The sequence below is a fragment of the Vespula vulgaris genome, chromosome 10, assembly GCF_905475345.1.
Source record: "Vespula vulgaris chromosome 10, iyVesVulg1.1, whole genome shotgun sequence".
Lineage (NCBI taxonomy): Eukaryota > Metazoa > Arthropoda > Insecta > Hymenoptera > Vespidae > Vespula > Vespula vulgaris.
Window position 1 is genome coordinate 4,934,768 of NC_066595.1, and position 17,930 is coordinate 4,952,697.

Below are 17,930 nucleotides of genomic sequence, written 5' to 3' on the forward strand. Positions count from 1 at the left end.
CACGGGGTTTCAGACCAGAGGCGAGATCGCTTTTTTTTTTATTATCTTCTTTTTGTTTTCTTGTTTTTTTTTTTTTTATCGAACGACGTAAACCGTAATTATTAATTTTTAGTTTTTAAGTTACAAACGTGTGTACCTATTGTATTGCTTTTAAATAAGAGACAAAAAATACTATGTATAATATTTGAAATAAATCTTTTTATATTAAATTATATTATCATTTCTTATATAAGATATATCGAGATATTAATTTCGTTAGATATTTTTATTTGTTTTTAATCCCTTTTTCCCTATTCTCGTAATTCCATATTTTTAAATCTTTTCTTTCTGAAAATTTTTTTTCTGAAAAAAGAAACACTTCTTACACGAGACATCAAGGATCCGACCAATTAGTTAGTTGCACGTTCGATCTAACAGTAAGGACTCGAAAAAACGTAAACGGACGTTTCAATGGTGACTTTAAGACAGGCAGACAACGTATCGACAAGGACTCTTGGCATTTTCTCGAAGTAATTTCGAGATATAGCGCGAAAAGCAATTTACGATTACCTTTTACGACTAAATTGGCATTCAAGTTTTTTAATGACTTTTTTATACCGAAACACATTCAATATACCTCAATATCAATATATAAGAAGAATCAAGAAAATGATTGGTCCTTGAAGAGAAAAGAAAAGAAAAAAAAAAAGAAAAAAAAGAAAGAAGGAAAAAAGAAAAATAAAAAACGAAAAGAAAAAAAAGTTCACAAAATTTCGATCGTTCTTAGTAATTTAGATTTTTGATTGCGCGTTAATAGTCTACAATAATCGTCGGGATGATACCGATATCGAAACTTTATCGCGAATCGTTTAACGCCTCTATTTCGATCTCGATCATATTCTCGATCATCCGATCCATGTTTTTTTACGTGAAAAGAATTATATGCCTCGTTGTAAACGATTAACCGACACACACACGTTCACGAGATATAATACCTCGCTATCATCTTAATTACATCAAGCTGGCAAGAAGTACTAACTTGCACGTTCGTCTTTTCCTGCAAGAAAGAGAGAAAGAGAAAGAGAGAACGAAGAAAGAAAAAAGAAAAAAGAAAAAAGAAAAAAAAAGAAAAATAAATAAGAGGAAACTGAGAAAGGAGCAATATTCATCGTGGTAAGCGATGGGAAATCTCGTGATTATCTCGATTACTATAGTCCTTGATCGCGTGCGAAACGTTCAAACTACCCCCCTCGCTCTTGAACTCTTCCCCTCGCCCTTCTACTGCCTTCTTTCAAGGGCTTCATTTATTTCCGATAAACTATCATGAGTAAAGTTTTATCTTGAGCAATATTTTTTTTCCTTAACCCTCTATAACGACATATACCTAGTTATTTTTTTGTATTCTTGTTTGAATTTCCTTTTTTGTTTCGTTAAAAAATTAATTACTAGCAGGATTTTACTTGCAATTAGTATTATTGTTAATATCGATTTTTATAATTATTTATCGCAACAAAAAAAGAAATAAATATCTAAAATATTGAAAACTGGATTTAAAACGATAATATCTAATAATAAAAAATTATTGGTTTTTTAGACTATTTGATGTCGACAAAAGAGAAATAAATTCCTATGGGTAACATCTTTGTCCCATTTAAAATAATAATAATAATAGTAATAACCGTGTGTTATTCTTTAATCGGTCTATATGAGAAATTTAAAGGGTTAAAAAGCAAATAAGAATTTCATTCGTGCATTGCACGCGTATTTTCTCGAAGAGTCGATGATTTTATGGTCGCAGCGGCGTTGCAGCGAAACGACCGACGCCCTCTCTCCAATTTCTTTTCTCCATCTTCTTCGTCTTCTTCATCATCATCTTCTTCCATCCTGCGCACCTGCACTTCTACCTTCTACGACTCCTCTTCCTCCTCCTCCTCCTCCTCCTCCTCCTCCTCCTTCTCCTCTCTTTTACTCTTTTTATTCTTTCTTTACCGTGCCGCGATGAGTCGTCGCACGCACAAGCCCTTCTCCTTCTCGAGTGCCACTAAAGGTTCACTTTTAACCGAGTTCTTAAATCGATTCAAATACCTTCGAGATTTTCAATCTCATCTTTCAAATGAATTCTCGAATCAAGTTTGCACAATTAATTTTTTAATTCGAAAAGATTATTACACGTATATTTATTAATTTATTTTTATGTTCAAAAATTATTCTGATATACGTATGTATATTTAAATTACATAGAGATAGTTTTTAGAGATTAAAATTAAATACATACACATATGTATATTTAATAATTTATTAAACTACATATATATATATATCAAAATATATAAAATTCTTTCATAATATTTAACACAGGAAAGTAACGATTATAAAATAAAAGAATTATGAATAAAATTCCAAATGTTTTTCCATCATTATCAACAATTAACACCCACGACTTTTACTTTTACAGTAAATATGATCGTTTAAATATAGAAAAGAATTCATGGAAAAGTTGATAATTTCAAATTTCGTATAAATAAAGTAAGATATTTCACGCATCTTGTATTATCATAGAAACTCGTGCGTGGCACTCGGTTGCAAGGAGAAGCGGCACGCAAGTCGGCCATTTTTACGCGAGTCCGACGAGTTTCGCGAGAGAAGGAACGTAAAGCTGACTAACGAGAGAAACGAAGGAGCTTCTTTGCGGTCGACCCTGAACCCTCGTCCATTGCGTGCTATAATTAAACTATAACGACCGATATAGTACACGTCTACAACGACTGCAGCGCGTGCATCGAGTAAAACGTGCATCATCTTCGTGATGAAAGAAAGAGAGAGAAAGAGAGACAGAGAGAGAGAGAGAGAAAGAGAGAGAAAGAGAGAGAAAGAGAAAGAGAGTAGTGCACGGCTTCGTTTTCACGCAATCTCACGTTCTCTTTCAACTTCCACGCTCGATTTCTTATCTATTACGATCTCGAAATAAATTTATTGTGCTCCTTGTCTTCTTCGCTGTACTATATGAAACAATGGCCAAACGCAAAAAGTAATGGACGTCGCGTAAAAAAAACGAAAGAAAAAAAAAACTTAATGTACCTCGTTTATATCAACGGCATAATATATCGTACAACTAATTATGGATAATTAAATATTGATATTAATTAAATGGAATATAAACCAACGAGAGATTATCATAAGAGTGATAACTGCATACCTATTATCTTATAAAAATAATTATGACTCGAAGATCGTAATAAAAAAGTAGATAGAAAAAAATAATTATAAAAAGAAAAAGAGAGATAGAAAGAGAGAGAGAGAAAAGAAAATCAATTTTCGATCGAAAAGAAGACAATGAGCACGGAGTAACTTAATTAATTAACTCTAAAAGCGATTGGACTCACCAAATTATCCGGATGAAGATGATGATGTCCGTAATCTCGTGGATTTCCTCGAGATCCTCCAGGCGAGCTATGTCTTCGTCCTCGTCCGTTGTCTATATCGTCCTCGTAATCCTGGAAAAAAATAAAGAAGAGAAATTAAACGTACACGTCCGCGTGAGACACGCAAATGATCTTCGTTCGAAGAACACGATCGTCAGCCTCTTCCATCGAGTCCTAGTATCGTTCTCTTAACAAGAAAAAGAAGAAGAAGAAGAAGAAGAACAAGAACAAGAAGAACAAGAACAAGAAAAAGGAGGAGAAAAAGAAGAAGAAATAGAAGAAATACAAGAAGTAGAAGAAGAACAAGAAGAAGAAGAAGAAGAAATAGAAGTAGAAGAAGAAAAAGAAGAAAAAAGAAAGAGACATTTTTATTCATCAAAGATTAAGTGAAATAAGAAATGATCTGGGGTTAACAGTGGCGGTTGAACTAGGGTAGGTAGGAGGATAGGTTGTGAGGGTGGTGTCATTCTATACCTGATTATCACACTCGTCGTCGTTGGAGAGGGCGAGGTCGGAGGTAGTCACCTGATGTTGTTGAGCCCTCCTGCAGGTCACTCTGGAATTCCCAAAATTTCCTTTTGAAATCGAAACGCGTCTCGTTTTTTTCCCCCACAATTTTTCTTTTTTTTTCGTTTTTCTTTTGATCCTTGAATACGGGAACGTTTCGTATGCGCATTATTAAAAACGTCCTTTTTATCTAGCCCACGCACGCGCTTGTTACCCTATGAGCACGAGCAATATTCGAAAATCCCTTAGAGAGAAATTAGTATGGTGACTCTAACGAATCCTTATGTTGAAATTAAATTTTCGTTTCGAGTTAAAATATTTCTTTTTTATTTTTCCTTTTTTTCTTGTTCCTTATTTTATTTTATTTTTTTTTTTACCTGGGAAAACGTTCTACGTTATCATTACGAATTCAACGTCCTAGTGCGAGAAATTTCTTTCGTCGTCACGCGTTATTCCTTCTTTTTTCTTTCTTTTCTTTCTTTTCTTTCTTTTCTTTTCTTTCTTTTTTTTTCGTTCACTTTAAGTTATTGTCGTTTCACCCCTTACTCGCGAGACGCGAACGGACGTTTAATCAATAACTATCGTCCGAATGAAATATTTTTTTTCCTTTCCTTATCTTTCCTTTTCTTTTCCTTTTTATCCGAACGTATCACCAATAGCAATCGTCGTACAAGATCGAACGTTTCCTTTTTAACATTTGTATTTTCCTTAAATTTATCATGAATCACGATTGTGTTACACAAGAATCTGTCACCGTTCTTACGACCGTTTCGATTAACCGAGGAAAAAGGGATTATGACGATGATAAGTGAATAATGGAACAATATTTTCGAGATCGATTGAATTAATTAATGAACGATCATTAATTTACGATCTTTTTTTTCTTAGATTACGAAATTATCTTTAAGGTATTTTTATGATACGAATTGAAGGAAAATGCTCAAGGAAGAAGAAACGATACAACGTTACGTTCGAAAAGCTATTACTGAACTACATTCTCCTTCTCTCTTTCTCTCTCTCTCTCTCTCTTTATTCCTGAAAGTTGAATCGTTCGGTTCCGTTACCCAGGATACGACCTATCGAACACGATACCACGAAACCTTTTGCTGCTTTACGTGAGCTTAAAATTTCAAGGGCTCAAATCGCGACACGACCTGTTCAAACTTTAGATGTTTGTACCTGTTCGTACCAAGCGTCATGACGCGTTAAAACATTTTAACGATTTATTTTATTATCGTGAATTAACCACAAACATATTTCTTATTTCTTCGAAAAAATATTATCTTCCAGTAAAGGTATTGCCTTCATTTTCGTAGCCATTTAATTAAAAACAAGAAAATAAAAAGAAATGGATAGATAGAGAGAGAGAGAGTGAGAAGGAGGGGAAGAGAAAAGGAGATTAAACTATAAAAAATTACAAGGTCGAACCTAGTAATTAAAATTGTAATAACCTATGTAAAAGTAAGTATTTAGAGGTTGCAATAGAAACCCAAAGAAATTATTGATCTTTTTTTAAGATCAAATACATATTCTGTTTGACTTAATAATCTATAATTTTTAAATTAAAAGAAGTTGGAATAGTTAAATTGATAATCTTAAATTGTTTAAAAACAAAGATTTTCGATAATAATTCTAATTTTCTTTTTTAATTTTTTAAATCCCTATAAACCAATTTTCTTTTTTTTTCGTGTTTCACAAAATTGTAAGCAAAAGATTATATGATGTATAATTATACCACACTAAGTATATTTAATAAACATTAACTCTTTCGACATTTGAATTAACTCTATGAAACTATTATAACAAAAATAAAAAAAAAAAGATAAAACAAGATTTAAAACACATTTAAAACATCTAACTTCAAATGTATATAACGTTAGAGAGTTAAATAAATGTTCATTATATTTGTCCAACATCCCATAATATGATCTTCCTTTTCTCCATCTGAATTAAATGGAAAAAAGAAGAAAAGAAAAGAAACGAATAATTAAAAAAGTATATGTAGATACTCCTTTTGAAATCCAATATTAATTATACTCTTTTTAAATTCAATCAATACAATACACTCCATACGTGCATATATATATATATGACCTACTATTATTTTTTACACGTCTCTGATTTTCAATAGTTTTCCTTTTCCTTTTCCTTTTTTTTCTTCGACTCCTCATTAACGAATTAAATATTTCGATCTCTATTTCTTGAAATATAACATCGACATCCTTTTCATAGATATACGAACGAGAATGACTGTAGTGTGCTTTTATGTTTGCGTTACGCCCATACGAACAACGCCCTTTCACGCCTACATGTTTCAAAGACCGACAGACATAGATATACATACAAAAAAAAAAGAAAAAAAATGATTTACCTTCCGCATTATCTGCTGTCCATGTTAGGTATACATTCTAGAATGTATCGTCGATCGTGTCTCTACGTGATTGCCGATAGGAGAGGAAAAAGACTTGAAGCGAATAGATAAAGTAGAAAAGGAAGATGAAGAGAGAGAGAGAGAGAGAGAGAGAGAGAGAAAAGAGGATATAAAATAAAAAATATCGATGTAACACATCCGACATAGAAATGCCATTAAATAAAACGACATTAAGAAAAAAAGAAAAAAAATAGTTAAGCCTTCTCGAAAAATTGATAATGATAGATCGTAGATAAAAATCCAAATAGAGAGCTTTAATAAAAAAAGAAAAGAAAGAAAGAGAAACAAATCATAGATAATTTTGAAATTCGATCTGTAACATATGCGTGCTTTCATATATTTTTTAAATAAAAGAATGCGAGAGAAAGGAGAGAGGAAGAGATAGAAGGGGAGAGCGAAAGTTTTGAATAGTGACGGTGAAAGTTATTTCAGAAATATCTTTGACGATCTCTCAATGATATACTTCTTTTTATATATATATAAATTATCTATATAAAAAGAAAATATTAAGTATATATAAAAAAATAAACACAGATCTAAGGATAGGCATTCTTTGAATGATATAGTTCTTTTTTCTTTAATAATTTAAGAGTCAAAACGAGTATGCCTATAAGAAAGAAGATATACTTGTATAAAAAAATAAATATATCGATCATAATTTTATATATATATTATGTTCGTATATATATATATATACCTTGAAAGATTTCATATCTTAAATTTGATCTAACACGAAGGAGAAGATTTAAGGATAGGCACATGTACCAGTATAATTTTCTCGTTGTTCGCCATGTCAATCTCATTAGGTGATACGTAAGTAGATAAAAATTTATCTTACGTAAGAAATGCAAAGCAAGCGTAGGCGATAAACAAAATCTTTAAGCGTAAAGCTTTTCGCGCGGTGCACGAACGATTAGATCAGATATTTGCGTTATGTGATTAGTTAGCGAATGAAATAGCGAGGATCGTTCATATCTAAACGAGAGTTTCTCCTTCCTTCTCTCTCTCTCTTTCTCTCTCTTTCTCTCTGTCTTTATTGAGAATTTTGATTGGATCGTACGAGCGTACAGGGAAAATCGAATTCCCATGTTGACTCGCTTGACTCTCTCTCTCTCTCTTTCTTTATCTATCTATCTACCTATCCATCTATCTATCTATCTATCTATCTATCTATCTATCTCTGTTCTAACGAAGCTGCATGCGGAAACGATCAATTTGAATTTCATGAAAACTACGCGGAACGAATATTTTTCTTTTCGAATTACATGTTAATTTCTTTCGGAATTATCTACTTCTCTCCTTCCTAAAATTCTAATCAAAAAAAAGAACGAGAGAGGTCGATATTGATGTATTTCAGTTTAACATGAGAGAAAGCTTATTCGTAGAAACGTGCGATCTGACTCGATAGGTTCTACGTATCTTTCAAAGTTTTTTTATTCCAACCACAGACCAAATGAAAGAACGCGACTATTTATCAGTGAACTATCACATTAACAATATGTGTCATATTAATAATATCCTTCTGTTCTAAATAATTAAACCAAACAAATACGATATTTTATGATCGACGAATTTTTAATCTTAAACATTTTACACGACTATTTAATTAATAAATAAATAAAATATCGTTGCAAGTAAGGAAGGAATCGATCTAGAAATCAATCGAATCTTTTTTCTTTTCTTTGATCACTTCCAAAATATAACGAAAAACATCTTGTTGTCTATGGTTGTAATAAAAAAGCGAATTGGAATATCAAACGTTAGAAATATGAAAAACGTGAAAGAAAGTTTAACGAGGGATCGTTAAAAAGTCTCATTGAAAAACGTTTAGAGATCGACCTGGTCCTGGGGATATCAGCCCCGAGACCGCTGTCCTCGCTCGGTGACCTATACTCTTGATTATCCCGTGGCAGGAGAGGTCCTGTCACTCCCAGGGGATCTCCCTCGACGTCCACCAGTCGTCCCGGACGGCAACAACCACCGGGTACACCCCTCTGTGAGAAATCATCAGATCCTGTCATGCCGTCTCTAAGCGAGATTCGATTAATCACCGATCACCGATCGTTCGTTCGATTACGTTGGCCAACGATTTTTAACAAGATACGATCATTTTTGTTCTCTTTCTTTCTTTCTTTCTTTTTTCTTCTCTTCCTTCTTTTTTCTCTCTCCTTCTCTCTTTCTCTCTCCTCTTCCTCCCAAAAGATTTTCTCTTCGATCGAAAGATAAGAAAGAGACAATGATCGTTTAATATAACGTTGGTCACGAAACCGATCGTTATCGAGTTTACCCGAGCTTTGTTCACAGACCAGGTCTCACAGGATCTTTTCTTAAGGCACTTAACTAACATTATTTTTTCTTTCCCGTTTAGATTAGACGCAACCCTATGTATTCCTAATTCCTAATCGGCGAGGCGATGTACGGAATGCGGATTAAAATCGATCTTTTATGCGAATCGCTGTCAGCATTTTTCGAACCAAGTGTGCGATATTATTAAAAAATTCCGAAGGATTTAATAATCGTTTTTAATATTTCATGTAGATTTACTCGTAATCAAATTTCTAATTTATATGCGATTTTTTTCTCTTTTTCTCTATGTGATTTTTCTTTTTTTTTATTTATATTAAAATTACATCGACGATAAGCTTCGATAAGCTTTGACAAAATTGTTTTTATCGTTCTTGTGATTTTGTTCCGCTAGATTTCCTCTTATCGTGAAATATATTCCGATTGCACACTCGGTCGTTTTTATGGAAGAAATAAAAGAAAAAAATTTAGCAAAGCTCAGGCGAACTCGTACATGAAAAATCATGTAAGTAATTAAATATATGTATATATATATATGTGTGTGTATAAAAAAAAATTATATGTATATACATATGTATGTACCGTTGTCGCACGCTCGGTACATCAAACGAGCGAATAAAACGGAAGAGAAGAAGACTAAAAAGGCGAGAAGATAAGAAAATAAAACGAAAAAAAGTATTAAAAAAAAGAAAAAACAAAGAAAAAGGAAAAATAGAAGAGACAATGAAAATGAAGAATGTGTGAAAAGAATAGATTAGAAAGTAGAGTTTAGTCTGTCTAATAAATTATCGAAAAATAAAAAGCATATCCAAAAGATATATATATATATATATATATATATATATATTTATTTATATGTACATATATATATCGTATGAAAAATACGTCCATCATGTTCGTAAGCTCATTAATTTCTACAAGCGCATAAGCTTCCTCTTTTAAAACAACGCATTAAATTAATTAACCGGATAGATCGTCTAATACGATATCTAGATATCTAGATAAGCAAAGCGATAAACAAGCGTAAAGGCAGCCTACAAAGCAAATCGTAGAAATGAAATTGTTAGTTCTCTAAGCAGCGTTGTGGTGATTAATGGCAGCGGTGATAGTAAAGAGATAGATATGCAGAAAGGACGAAGAATGAATCGTAGAGAATGAATGAATGAAAAAAAAAAGAGAGAAGAGAGAGAGATAGGTGGAATAGGAAGAAGAGAAAGAGAGAGAGAGAGAGAGGATGCAGGATATTTTTTCCTCGAAAGAATTCATGCTGTTGATCGCAAAAAGGGTGACTAAAGAAGAGGATTAGGCTAACTAACGTTCAAGCGTGAATATCTTCGTGTTATCTCTTAATGAGATTTTTCAAATGATTTAATTTTTCTTTTCTTTTTTTTCCCTTTCCTTCGTCTTTTATTTACTTTTTATTCTTTTTAACTTGAAAAATCAACCCGCCAAATCGGTGACAACTTCCGTCGTTCCTCGCAAACCCCTCCAACGAATACGTCGTCCTTTCCACGTTATTCACACATTTTTCGAGCAACGATAATAGCAGCAGTATATTTTTTCGATTATTTTTTATCGTCGAAAAAATTTTCGACCTTTTTTTTTCTTCTTTTTCTTCTTCTTTTTTCACTTCTTCTTCTTCGTCTTCTTCTTCTTCTGCTTCTTCTTTTTTTCTTTACCTGCTGCTCTCTGCAGCGTCTTTTACCTCTCCTTTCGTTCGTATATTTTACGTTCGGAATGTTAGGTAGTTAAAGGCGAATATACGCGACAGAAAAGACGAGAAAAGAGGATCGAGCATACCAATAATAAGTATGTACCTACGTATTTATGTACGTCGAGAAGTTTCTCAAACGAATTTTTCGTTTCCCGTGAAGATTATTCGACGTGAAAAATACTTCACTTGGGAACGAAATTCGAAGAGAAATACTCTTCGAAGGAAAATTTTGTATAGGAGTTATACAGGATCTTTCTAATTTTTTTTTTTCATATCATTGGCGATATTTTTCGATCATAATTCGTCTCTTTATAATATGATAAAATATCTCTTATAAAAAAATATAATGAGAATTAGTCAGTTCTTCGAAACGTCCTGTATAATGTATATACGTGTGTGTATGTGTTTGTAAATACTTATATACATACATATATATATGTATATATATAAGTATAAATATAAATATGGACTACACACACACAATTACAAATCTAACCAGTCATATAAAGAATAACAGAGGACATAGAGAATGAGCAAGAAGAAACAAAGACTGTTCTATGTACGCATAGAAATGTAATAATATTCCAAAATATAAAGAACACGAAATAAAAAGAAAAATAATATTAGTAATAATAGTAATAGTAATAATAATAGTAATAACAACAACAACAATAACAACAACAACAGTTAATAATAATCATATATAATATATCGTGTAAGTGTAAAAACTACGTTACGTGTGAATATATATGCAGTGAGGAGACTATAATTACATAAATAATAATATATCGTTTGTATGTAAATGACACACTCTATATTACTTACCAAAAGATCATGGAATGACGATGTAACTATTAACTCTGAATAAATTCGATCCCCTTTGCTCTATATATATATATATGTGTGTTAAAAAGAAAATAAAGAGATGAAAAGAAAAGGAAAGAAAAGAAAAAATAAAGAAAGAGAAAGAAAAAAAAATGAGAAAAAGATGAAGCGAAATAATAATTTTTGAGGAATCGACGTTCCGAATTTCGAAAGATTTTTCTCGTTTATATCATTGTTCTTAAACTTAAAAGGATTTTTGTCTATTTCTTTTTGTTTCTTTTGTTAACTGTGATTTAAAAACTCACCCTAGCCATGGTGATGCGTGGTCTGTAAACTAATTCATCGAAAGCAGCTCTATCCTTGCTATCAACGAGTTCTCTGAGTTCCGTTAGAAGCGTCAATTTTTCATGGGTATTCAAAAGATCGGCAAGATTCGCAACCAGCTCCTCCACCGTCAGTCTTCGCGTTCTATAATCGGCAAGAAGTTGAGAGAGTGCAGCCCTTTCGCTTCTCGCGAGAACGACCCTCGCCTTTTCTTCCACCATCGCTGCTGTAGCCGCAGAAACCGTGTGAATTCCTCCACGATGTCTCCATTCGTTCGTACTGCTTCTTGAATAACGTTTCGATTTTAATATTATTTTATAATGTCTTAAAATTTTAATGTTTATCGAACTTAAATTTTTTAAATTAAAGTTTTCTAATGAAGTTTCTCTTTTTTCTTTCTTTTGTAACGCGATTCAAAACCGCCATTAATATGCGTACGTATTTTTATATTTGATAGATTATAATTATAAGATCTTTTTACGTATAAGTTTTATTTATTATTAGTATAGTATAGTTATATTAGTATAAGTTATGCTGCAAGTAAATAATAATTACGTATCTATATAATCGTATTGTTCAGTAATAAATTATATTATAATTAAATGTAAGTATACTAGTACTAGTACTATATTGACTACAACTATATATATTGTATTAAGAATAAGTATAACTTATACTATAAATTTTACATTATATAATTTCCTTTCCTTTTTTGTAGAAACAAACTTGGGTTATCGTCGAAATCACGTGAATGTCTATTTATCGATTTCCTTTATTTCATTTATACAATAAGTCAATAAAAATCATTGCCTCGAATAAATCTTTAAAAATGTATAAATAAAATCGTACAAACGATTGTATAGATTTCTCAAGGATATCATAAAAATCTTCCAAGATCTATTATTTTAATATTTATTGACCTATTTTCAAAGAAAGAAAGATATTTATTATATCATTCAAACGTATTTACGTACTACGATATATTATACCTACGTATTAGAAAGATAAAAATATCGTTGTTAGACGTTTGATTAAATTTCTTTCGCCTTTCACATTTAAGCTAACGAAATATAATATAATGAAATATATAAATTTTTCTTACGCAGGACTAGGCGGCCGATGATTTCCAGGACTTTCGAGAATAAGAGGATCGTGTTCGGGATATCTCGTTGGCATCACTATTGGTTGACTTGTAGTACACGAATGAGGTACCTTTCCTACGTCTCGTATCAATAGACTCATTCTCTTGTTTGTTTTTAATATCTGTACAGCCTCATCGTGTGTAGCTTCCTCGAAATTTTGTCCGTTGACCTCTATAATCTGATCCCCAACCTATTCTCGAAAATTAATAAACAGAAAATTCTTAGAATATATTATAAACATAGGTATGTATCTGTGAAATTTTCTCATGAAATGTATGCGTCATATTCTTTTCTTTTTTCTCTTGTTGTTATCGGCTATTCTCGGAACTAAAAACTCCCGATAACCTACGAGTTCTCGTATACGAAGCATACATTCGAGATGTTATTCTACATAAAAAAAAGGAAAAAAAAAGTGTGTTTGTGTTGGCAATAACGAAATTCGATATCGACTAAAATCGATAAAGCTCTGTGAACAAGTAGCTTAATATTTATAACCGCTCGTATTTCAGCATAGTAAATCTCCTAACAATACTTTAAAAACTATTTCGAAAGATTTTTCGATATAAACATCTCTCGGATTTAATCGTCAAATGTATTGAATGTTTCCATATAATTTCTATCATACTTTTGAATTATATCTATAATCTCTTGAAAAAAGAATTATGACGTGTAGAATACTAATGTATAATATATTAAAATACTAATACATACGTAACAGTAAATATGTATATATACTATACTATATATTATAACTATATTATTATATTAACAATATAAAATCATTTATAATAAATGATATAAATTAATATATAGTAATTATTATATAATATAGTAATATAAGTATATTAAACAAGTAAATATATATATAAATTTTTGCATAATATAATAATATATATATATTTATTGTTATAATATATAATCTATTAAAAAAAGAAAGAAAGAAATGATAAACTATAAAAATAGCAGAATTACTCGCCAGAAGTCCAGCACGATCAGCGACACTGTCCTTGTCTACTCCAGTGACATATATTCCAAGGCCATATTCGAGACCACCTCTGATCATAAGACCAAGGGATTGGCCTGGTTCGATGCATAGTTCGACCTTTCGCGTTCGTGGTCCATATCGGGAATCTCTGGAGGAATAAAAAGGTGGCGGAGAGGCTGGTCTTCCTTGACGATCCATCCAACTACAGGATTGTTGACGACCCGAAGATGGCCAAACAGGATGACCAACTCTGCAACGAGGATCTAATGCCGGTCCACGTACCGTCATACTCAAAGTCCTACAGGATTTCAGCATCTGTTTCGAAGGAAACATTTTATTCTTTATTTCTTGAAAAAAAAAAAAAAAAAAGAAAATGTCTGCAATGAACGTTAATAACTTCTATGATCTTTAACAAAACAAAAGAAAAAGAAAAAGAGATGAGCCTTCACGAAGTAATAATAAAACATGCACGATGATTCAAAACGAAACGATATTCGTGCTGAGAATTTATTACAGTTAAAAAAAAAAAAATCAAAAAGAAAAAGAAAAAGATGAAGAAAAGAATAGAAAGAATTGCACGTAATCGACGAGATGTATGTGAGATTTTATTTTTGAAAAAGAATTATATTCGAGAAATAGAAAAGAGAAGGAAGAAAAGAAAAAAGAAAAAAAGAAGGAACAATTCGAAGGTAGAATGTTGGAAATGCTTTCGAAGGAAGAAAAATCATAGAAGATAACGTTGTCAAAGGCATACCCGATAAAATTGCTTCGATATTTTCGAATTTTCTTTTCTTGAGTTAACATCAGATAGCATGAATAAAACATACGTTAAATAACAAGTCTTAAAATTCTTAATCGAGATTACCGATAAAGCTGAGATAAGTTTCACGAGTTAAGAATTAATGTAAGATTAAATCCTGCAACGTCGTAGAAAACGACGCTATGCTGCAACGATTTTGTAAGAAAAAATAACAAAAAAAAATATTAATAAATAAAAAAAAGAAGAAAGAAAGAAAGAAAGAAAGAAAGAAAGAAAGAAAAACAGTTACGTAGTAATTAATGATTAAAAAGATCTACGTTCGTTCTCGAAAATATTTCTATAAGATATGAAATAGGAAAATACGTTGTCCCTTCGTGGAAGGAATGTATGTAACCATGAAATATTCTTAGATCTGGGACATCCTTAGTCCGGTGAGGATGTCTAAGCTCCCAGGACGATTCGAAGATTATAGTGAGATGGTCCGACGTTTACCGTTGAAATCCACCGAGAATATATCCTTCTCGTGAAGGAGAGTGTACAGGACTTTCTTCCTTCCACGATGTATTTCTCTATTACTATATATACAGGTACTTTAGTAAGTATTGTATAAGTACTTTATATACCGTTTGCTCCATTTTATCGAAAAGATTAAATCCCATATATACAGAATCATTCAAAACTTCCCAGATACATCAAAACTTCCTAAGTGATATTAAATATCAATTACTCTTTTCCGAGACCTTTTAGGTCTTGCAGTTAAACATATAGTTTTACAAGTCAATTATTTCTTTGATTAGATAAGAAAAATGAGAAAGAAAGAAAAGGAATATATGTAATATTAATTTAAAAGATTTCGGAAAGGATGTAATAATCGATTTTAAAAATCCTAGTCTAAAATTCCCGATAGGAACATTAGATCCATATCCTGTATAGTAACTGTACTAAGTATATCCGTAATCCAAGTAAATAAGTATAATGATTTTTCCTCGAGCACGACTTTTCACGAGTTGGATAATTCTAGAGAATGAAAAGAAAATCAGATAGTAGCAGAACTAGCAGCAGCAGCAACAGTAGCAGTAGCAGCAGCAGCAGCAGCAGCAGTAGCAGCTGCAATAGCAGCAATAGTAGTAGCAATGGTAATAGTAGTAGTAATATTTATATGTTATCTCCACACAAACAAACAATGGACGCATTGTATTCGTTGTATAGAAAGCGTCGAAGATGGAGGCGAGTGGCTTGTAAGAAAGCTCGAGCTTTTCATTAGGAAAGAATTCTTTTCGAAAGGAAGAGGCAAAAGGATACCCGTAAAAAAAAGAAGAAGAAAAGAAAAAAGAAAGTAAAAAAAGAAAAAAGAATGGAAAATAAGGAAAGAGGGATAGAGACGACTGGTAGCCATTGTGTTTGGTGAAATCGGTAGCAAAAGAGCCTTTTACTGAGCGTTCGAACGCGATTTTCTTGAAGACGAAAAAGAGAGAAAAAAAGAGAGAAAGATAGAGAGAGGAAGAGAGAATAATACTTTCGAATAAGGAGAGAATTTGCCTTGATAGTAAGGTCAGTAAAGAGAAGAGAGATAGTGCGTTTGTCGGCGGTGACGGCAGCACACGAACGAGCCGGCAAGAGGATATCGATCTTCTCGCAGCCCGTGACGTCACATCCTGCCTATCCTTGACCCAGCGAGCTTGATCGAGCTCAGATCCGAGTCCTCCTTTAGGATCTCCGAGCAAAGGAAAGATGATTTTTTCTTATGTACAAATATATGTAATGGGAAAACAAAATGTAAAAGGATAACGGTCTTTACTTCTTTTGTGCATTTCTTTTTTTTTTCTTTTTCTTTTAGGATCGACAAAGTATGATATATGTATATATGTATAAAAGATTATTTAAGTGTGTGTGTGTATGTGTGTAAGGTACCAAACTAATAAATCCCTTTTGCAAAGGACTCTGTTTGATATTTTACTTTGTTTGCTTCCTAAATAGGAACTCTTATCTCTCCTATAACTCGTTTAGTATTATACACAGATTCTATACCAGAATTCTACGATCAAAAATAGCAGCTCTTAAATTCGTAATTAAAATGCTAACGCAAAAGAAGAAAGTCGAGTCGGGATAGGTATGAATGAGGGAGGAAAGAGAGCCAGGAGGAAAAAATAGTAGAAAGAATGGATTATATTAACCGATGCGATAAATCTTGTGGTATGAAAAAAGAATGGAACAGGAATGGGCGGATCAAAGATCGCTTATGTTAACCACAGGGCGCCATAAACGTATAGGTGGAACGGTTCCATGTGCCAACGGCTGGTATATATGCTCCCATTATTGCGAAACACGTCGACGTTATCGAAACGATCGGAAATAAAGAAGGGACATTATTCGGTTTATCAAAAAAAAAAAAAAAAAATGAAAGAAAGGTAATGTCCTTCCTCTTTTTTTATACAATATTTTTCTTTCTTTCTTTCCTTTTGATCCCGGCGTTTCGTCTTTTTTATTCAAGAATCTTTTTATCCTCTTCTTTTTATAAAAATATAAGGCTGTTTACATGTATACATATGTGTGTGTGTGTATATACAATCTTAATGTACAGTCTAATATATGTAGAAAAAGAAATTCATTATGAATATATAAATAATGTATAGAATGGTCCTCGTAACCATAATCATGATTTTTAAGATATTTATCACAACACCATCCGAAAAATAATCACGTAGAAAAATTTAACAGTTTCTAATCGTCGATAACTTACAATAATAATAATTGGCAAGACAATTCTCAAAACAATTTTTTTTCGATAAAAAGGCTCTTGACTTTTTAAAAAGTCAAGTCGCTTCGACTTTTGTAAATAGGACCATTGTGCTTTTTCTTTCTCTCTTTTTTTTTTTCTTTAATTATAATATTAAATAACAGCAAAATGAATTCAACGAGTAAATTTAATTTTACTTTAAGTTACATTACAACTTGAAATGAACAATTTTCAATTTGTTGAAGCGTAATATATACTGCGAATGAATTTCTTTTTCTAGAGATACATTTTGATCTCGTGAAGAAAGAAAATAGAAATATATAATATATCGAAAAAAATATATTTGTGTAATGAAAATTCTTAAAGAAAAAAGAAAAAAAGAAAAGAAAAAGAGTTAACCCTTATTCCGAAGAAGTTTAGAATTCAAAGAGATTGTAATCCCATCGCATCATAGCCGTCGTTTGATCCATAAGATCATAACGAACTCGGTTGAATTTCAGTTTTAACGAGTTTCTGAATGAACAAGGTCTACGCTAGAAAATTAGCTTGGCTAATTCCAGAATTCGCCGGGCGAGTTTCGTCCGGGTAAAATCATGAATAATAAAGAGCGGCAATGGAGATAAATATTCAACGGAGCTATGCCAAAAGACATCGAGAAATCCGTTGAATAATGATAGTAACCGCATTATATATTACAGTAATCCATTATATACGATAAATTTTTCGTACGACTAAGTCGATAGAACGATGATCTTAAATCGAGCGTGAGAAGAAAAGAAAGAAAAGAAAGAAGGATAAAA

At 32.0% G+C, this 17,930-nt stretch overlaps 1 protein-coding gene across 13 annotated transcripts in view; it reads right to left on the reverse strand.

Annotated features, from left to right (window-relative positions):
* The window catches only part of LOC127067001 (whirlin), a 73,345-nt gene that overhangs the window by 18,267 nt on the left and 37,148 nt on the right, over positions 1-17,930 (reverse strand). For 7 of the 13 annotated variants that reach the window (XM_051001413.1, XM_051001412.1, XM_051001415.1 and 4 more), the window contains 6 exons: positions 13,625-13,948; positions 12,609-12,838; positions 11,488-11,791; positions 8,179-8,333; positions 3,876-3,957; positions 3,363-3,473 (listed from right to left, as the gene is read on the reverse strand). In XM_051001413.1, the coding sequence (XP_050857370.1) occupies positions 3,363-3,473; positions 3,876-3,957; positions 8,179-8,333; positions 11,488-11,791; positions 12,609-12,838; positions 13,625-13,948 (1,206 nt within the window). The remainder of the gene's footprint in view (positions 1-3,362; positions 3,474-3,875; positions 3,958-8,178; positions 8,334-11,487; positions 11,792-12,608; positions 12,839-13,624; positions 13,949-17,930) is intronic. The other 6 variants (XM_051001414.1, XM_051001418.1, XM_051001420.1 and 3 more) reach the window with 3 other exon arrangements.